At 56.6% G+C, this 6,000-nt stretch overlaps 1 protein-coding gene and 1 long non-coding RNA gene across 3 annotated transcripts in view; one reads left to right on the top strand and one right to left on the bottom strand.

Annotated features, from left to right (window-relative positions):
- Nucleotides 1–602: 602 nt before the first annotated feature.
- Nucleotides 603–1,056, bottom strand: LOC136788904 (uncharacterized). The gene is made up of 2 exons (XR_010827456.1): nt 899–1,056; nt 603–803 (listed from the first exon to the last, which is right to left on the bottom strand). It is a non-coding gene; the product is annotated as an uncharacterized lncRNA (long non-coding RNA).
- Nucleotides 1,057–1,851: 795 nt separating this feature from the next.
- Nucleotides 1,852–6,000, top strand: part of LOC106045448 (TLE family member 4, transcriptional corepressor) — a 97,521-nt gene continuing 93,372 nt past the window's right edge. For both annotated transcript variants that reach the window (XM_066987729.1, XM_066987728.1), the window contains exons 1-4: nt 1,852–2,698; nt 3,065–3,162; nt 4,233–4,296; nt 5,726–5,770. In XM_066987729.1, the coding sequence (XP_066843830.1) occupies nt 2,654–2,698; nt 3,065–3,162; nt 4,233–4,296; nt 5,726–5,770 (252 nt within the window). In that variant the 5' untranslated portion in view covers nt 1,852–2,653. The remainder of the gene's footprint in view (nt 2,699–3,064; nt 3,163–4,232; nt 4,297–5,725; nt 5,771–6,000) is intronic.

Here is a 6,000-nt window from a genome sequence, read left to right as displayed (position 1 = left end):
CCTCAAGCCGCTCAGCAATGACAAGCCTTAGCCAGAGAGAAGGGGGTGGTAAAGATATTTTACTACTAAAAATTTAAATATGTGCAATTTAGCTACCATTATCAGGGCACTAATTGCCGAGTGAAAGTTTTGAGACTATGGATTTTGAGTACAGGCATCCAAAACGACGTGACTAAACCACATCTGTTTTGCATGCAGGTTTAAACGGCAGATCATCTGGAGTACAAACTGCTCGGAGGCAAATCTAAGCCTGACAGGCGCAGACAAAAAAAAAAAAAAAAAAAAGCAGCCTGAGCCTATCGCTCGCATGTGCACCGGTGCATGGTATTGCCTGCAATGGGGCTTGGCAGGAAAGTTGCCATGGGGTCTTTCTAGGACACAGCACCGATCGGCGCGGGGTTGCTTTCTGAGAAATTAGGGCTGCTAGAGGCGGCAGCGCAGGCACGCGACAGGCCAGCCCGGGGACACGCTTCCCCGGGTGTGTTCCCTCCAGCCTGCAGACCACGGAAGCCACCGCAGCCGCAGCCCAACTGCTTGTGAGACCTACGCGTAGTTAGCTATCTGTTGCTGCTGATAGTTAATTTCCAGATGGGCTCACCGCACCTCCAAAAACACCCGTCCCTTGGGATCCAGCGGCCCTTCTCTCCTTTGACAGGGGCAGAAAGCGCCCTGCGGAACGCCAGCGTGCCTTTAGGATACAAGGTCCAAACGTCAAATCCTTCAGCCTTACTCCTGCGAGTAGCTGCGAACAGCATCCTCTCACGGGCGCCGCTTCCGAGAGGAAAGATTTCGTCCCTTAAGCACTGCCAGCGGGGAAAAAACGAAACGAAACAAAAACTTAAATTATGTCACACTCGCACCGCACACGCCGCGCACCCCCGGGCTGCCGGAGCCGTACCGCAGGGCACAGCGACTCCGGGAAAAGAAATTAAAAAGGATAGCGCGGGGAGGTTTAACCGCGGCGGGACCACGGGCGGCCTTCAGGGGGGCTGCCGCGCCCTCAGGCGCCGGCCGTTACGCGGCCGTTACCCGGCCGTTACCCGGCCGTTACCCGACCGTTACCCGGCCGTTGCGCGGCCGTTGGACGCCCCCATCCTATGGGGGGGGGAGAACCAGGGGGTTGCGAGGCGACGCCGCGGGGCCGCGCTGGCCTCTCTCAGGCGACGCTGCCCCCAATTAGCGCGGCCCCCCCCCGGCGGGGGCGATCCGGAGGAGGAGGAGGCCGCCGTGTCCCCCCCCCCCGCCCAGCTCCCGCCCCGCGCTCTGGCTGCGGCGGGATCGGCGGCGGCGGCGGCCGGCAGCGCCCCACGTTACTTTGATTGACAGGTGAACAAATGTTTCCCCTGTTCCAACGCCGGCGCTATGGCACGCCGGCGATCTCAAAGCCCCGCCTCGGGCGGCGGGGAAACAGCAGCCGAGAGGCCCGGGCGGCCGCCTGATTGGCTGCGGGACCTCGAGGCGTCACGTCCCCACGTGGGGGCCGGGCGCGGGGCCGCCCCCCCCTCCCTCCTTCCTCGGTCCCGCACGCCCATTTGTCAGCGGCGAAATGATGGGCATTAATACAGAACGGCGATTAATGCGCGGGCGGCGCTGATTGGTCGGCGGCGACGCCCTTCGTGGGCGGGGCGGAGGAGGGGGCGAGCGAGGGGGGCCGGCGACGCCGCGGTGCCCGCCGGGAGAAGAAGTCCCGCGCGCTCTGCTGCCCGCGCGGGTCGGCGGTGCCTCTGGCCGCGAGGACTACATCTCCCAGGGTGCCCCGCGCGCGGCGGCCTCCCGTGCGCTGTGAATATGTATCAGAATGTTAATGACGAGCCGCTGCTAAATTTGGTCAAAGGAGTCACCTCGCCACAGCGTGCTGGGGGAGCGGCGCGGAGCGGCGGTGGCGGCCGGGCTGGGCCGGGCAGGGCTGGGCCGGGCCGGGCCGGGCACGACCCCTCCGCTCCGCTCCGCGCGGCGCCGCCGGCACTTCCCGGAGTTCCGCCCGGCGAGGAAGGGGGAAACAACCAAAACAAACAAAAAAGAGAGAAATACGTAAATAAAGCAGCCCGGACCGTGGTTTCTTCTTCGTCCTTCTCACTCTTTTTTTTATTTTTTTTTTTAAATTTTTTAAATTTTTTATTTTTTTTTTCTAACCACAACCAACAACAACAGCAGACACCGGCCACGCAGCAGCGCCCGGAGCGGGGGATGCGGCCGGGGCGGTAGCAGGAGGACCCGCACCCCGCTCCGCTCCGCTCCGCTCCCCCAAAAGTTTGCAGGAGGGGAGGAAACTGCGAGCGGGGACCTCCGCGGGGCGCGCACCGCCGGAGGGGCTCTCCCCGCCCTCCTCCTCCTTCTCCTCCTCCTCCGCCGCCGCCGCCGCCTCGCACGGGGCTCGCCGCCCGCCGGAGCGCTCGGCTCGGCTCGGCAGACCCGGTCGGCGCCGCCCGGGGGCCCCCGGGGGATGTGGCAGCGGCCCCCGCGCCCCGGGGACGCCGCCGCCGCCGCCGCCTCCGCCGCGCCTCGCTGCCGCCGGGGGTGCCCCGCCGGCACCGGGGCGGCGGGGCCGGGGCGCCCCTGCCCTCCGCTGCCGCCGCCGCCGCCGTCGTCGCCGCCGTCGCCGCCTCGCCCGCAGCCCTGATCCCGGCCGCCAGCGCCCCCCGAAGCGGCGTGGATGATCCGCGACCTGAGCAAGATGTACCCGCAGACCCGGCACCCGGTGAGTGGCGGCGGGCAGCGCTCCGGCGCGGGCAGCGCGGACTTGGAGCCATTTTCTTATTGTTGTCCAACGCCGCCGCCGCCGCCCCGGGCCCGGACCCGGGATGGCGCCGCCGAGTTGCCCCCGGCCGGAGCGCGGCGGCCCCGGCGCCCGCCCCGCGTCCCGGCGCCGTGCCGGGGGGTCCCGGCGGCTCCCGGCGGCTCCCGGCTGCCGACGCCGCCTCCCCCCGCGGCGGCCCGTCGGGGCGGGAGCGCGGGGAGCCCCCGCGGGCGGCGGGCGGGGGCGCGGGGGGCCGCGGCTCGGGGCGCCGGCACGACCCGCTCTCTCTCTCTCTCTCTCTCTCTCCCCCCCCCCCGCCGCTTGCAGGCTCCGCACCAGCCAGCGCAGCCCTTTAAATTCACCATCTCCGAGTCCTGCGATCGGATCAAGGAGGAGTTTCAGTTTTTGCAGGCGCAGTACCACAGGTAACGGCGTCCCGCGGAACCCACCGGGACCCCGCGGGGACACCCCGCACCGGAGCCCCCCCGGCACCGCACCCGGAGGCGGGGCGGGCGGCGGGGACGGTGCTCAGCCGTGCGAGCCCACGGGCGGGGGGCTGTCGGGGGTATTTTATTTTTTTCCCCTTGTTTCCCCCCCCCCCTTTTTTTTTTTCTTTTTTTTTTTTGGGGGGTGGGGTGGGGGATGTAGGAAGAAAGGGCGTCCGGCTGGGCGCATCCCCCGCTTTTTCTTGGAAATGCCGCTCAGGACACGCACCTCGTCTTGGCTCGGCCCCCTCGCGCCTTTCATTGACATGTCAAGTGCTGATAACCTGAGAGCGAGGCGGCGAGCTATTTCATTATCCTGAGCCGGAGGAGCGGCGTGTGCTCCAAGTGACAAGTGACTTCTGGCAGGACTGCTTAGCGCGCCTCTGAAAGCAAACAAACCGAAAAAAAAAAAAGAAAAAAGAAAAAAAAAAAAAAAGCGACGGACGTGTTCGTGTTTACCGCAGTATTCCCTAAATTACCTGCAGTATTTTTCCTGTCATCGCTAACAGTCCCCCCCCCAAAAAAAAAGAAACAACAAACAAAAAAATCCCAGCAACTTTTTGCTTCTTGAAGCAGTGATACACATTTGATTCCTCTGTGGGCTGAGTGAAAGCAAGAGGTGTTTCCTAAGCACGTTTAAATAAAAGCTAGGAATACCAAAGCATGGATTTCTGAGTGGCTTCTCAGGCTTAAGTGTTATAGGTGAGAACATGTGTGCCTGTCTTCTGTGAGGCAGTGTGTTGTTTTATTTTTTTTTGTCAGTGAAAAATGCTCTCCTGCGTACTGTATGCAGTTCGCTTAGGAGGTGAGGATGTTGCACAATCTCTCTCAAAAGATGAAAAGTATAAACCCCACCCTGAACTCCCAGGCAGGTGCTGGAACGTACGTTTCTGTTTGTGTCTTGGGGAAATGCTCAAAAAGGGGAGTACCCTGTGCTCAGAAGAATGTCAGTTTTGCGTTACGAAGTACCCATGCTTTCTTTTTTTTTTTTTTCTTAATGTCTCGAACAGTTTAAAGCTAGAATGTGAGAAACTGGCCAGTGAGAAGACAGAGATGCAGCGACATTATGTCATGGTAAGCAAGCTGCATAACAAATTCAAAATGTCTATTAGCTTGGTGTGCCGAGACTGAAATACGTTCGGATTGCTGGAGGCGAACAGAAAGATTATACTTGGTGCTGCTGCTGTGGAGGTTGCATCCGTGCTGCCATTATCCACCCTTGGTTTCAGGGGTTTGTAACTTGCTTGTAGCGGTTAGTTTCTACGTGAAATCCGCTCTGCGATGTTTTAAGCAACTGGGGATATTTCTTCAAACTGGTAGGAGGATACTTGTCAGCCCTTTTAAGGCGTGTGCAACTTCAGCAATATTCCTGGGGACGATGTTTTTTTCACTTACACCGACTTCTCCCAGCTACCGTGCCTCTGTAAAGCCGTTTGGGGTCACATTTTTTTTTTTTCCTGTGACGGCAGTAAGCCCAAATCGCACATGTGTGTCTATAAACCTGAAGCCCCTGTCCTTAGAAGAACTGTTGCTTCTGGGCTGCTGGTTCATTGTTTTACTGAATTCGGAACGGCAGGGATCTGAGCTGTGAAAGGGATTTCCTCGATGGTTGTGGTCTGCCTGGTTAAATAACGTGCATAGGAAGACATCCCTAAATACATAATTGCATGATGGATCGTGATAACTCCAGAGGAGCTCTTGCCATCCTCTCCCTTGTGCATCTACAGAGGATTAACTGTTTTCCATTTGTATGTGACAAATAACACACAAGTATTCACAAAAAAAAAAAAATAGAGCAAATAACCTGGAAAAATTCTTAACCAAGAGAACAAACGTATGTTAAGGCTTGCATTTGTCTTTTTCATGCCTGATTTGCTTAAGTCTCGGAGATTGTTTGGTACCAACATCACACGCTGACCTGAGTTCCCTGATGCTCAGGCACATCAGGGGATATGTAGGGTGGTGTGTCTGCTTTGGCTCTGAATTTACGTGCTCCTTCATTTTTCGCATCCTTGCAATTTAATTGTAGCATTTTTGTGTTTTTAATTTAAAATACTGAATAACCGGTCTGTTAGTTGTTGCTGATTTATATGTGTGTCTGGCTTCAAGCACTTCAGCGTTTTTTGGCATCTTTTATGTGTGCTAGAGAATAAAATCTTGAGCATTTTCTTTTTTTTTTTCTTTTTTTTTTTTCCCTGCTTCTAATCTTTAACTCTGGTTGTGATTACTTCTTGTGAATTTTTTTGTTGTTGTCTGGGTTGGGTTTTGTTGCTTGGTTTATGGCCATCTTTTGTAGATTTGTCAAGAAGCAATGTAGATAAAGAAAAAAAAAAAAGAAAAAACAGTTTACTGTGAAATGCAGTCTCAAATTCCAGGAGCTCTTCTAGCTAGTAAACCTTTTTAGGTCTCTGTTTCTTTGTACAGATGATGTTAGAGTCAAAGCGAATTTGGGAATGGTTTTCACAATTGCAAGGTCTAACAGAGTCATTTTCTTCTCTCATAGTATTACGAGATGTCCTATGGGCTGAATATAGAAATGCATAAACAGGTAGGTAAATATTTTGCTTTGTGTAAGAGCATTCCCTGTAATTTCTCCCATCAGTCTTAAAACAGATGTCTATTACGTGCGAGCCGCTTTAATTGCATGCTTAAATGCATGGGAATTTTTTTGCGCTGCACGCTGCTCTGAAACTCGCACCTTGCGTGCGGTGCGTGGCTCTGCGGAGGCAGCGGTGTTGTTCGCCAGGTGTGTGTTGCTGTGTTGACTTCTCCATGTGC

Source organism: Anser cygnoides, chromosome Z, assembly GCF_040182565.1.
Source record: "Anser cygnoides isolate HZ-2024a breed goose chromosome Z, Taihu_goose_T2T_genome, whole genome shotgun sequence".
Lineage (NCBI taxonomy): Eukaryota > Metazoa > Chordata > Aves > Anseriformes > Anatidae > Anser > Anser cygnoides.
Note: the sequence above shows the minus strand (reverse complement) of the source record. Positions and strands in the feature narration are given on the sequence as shown.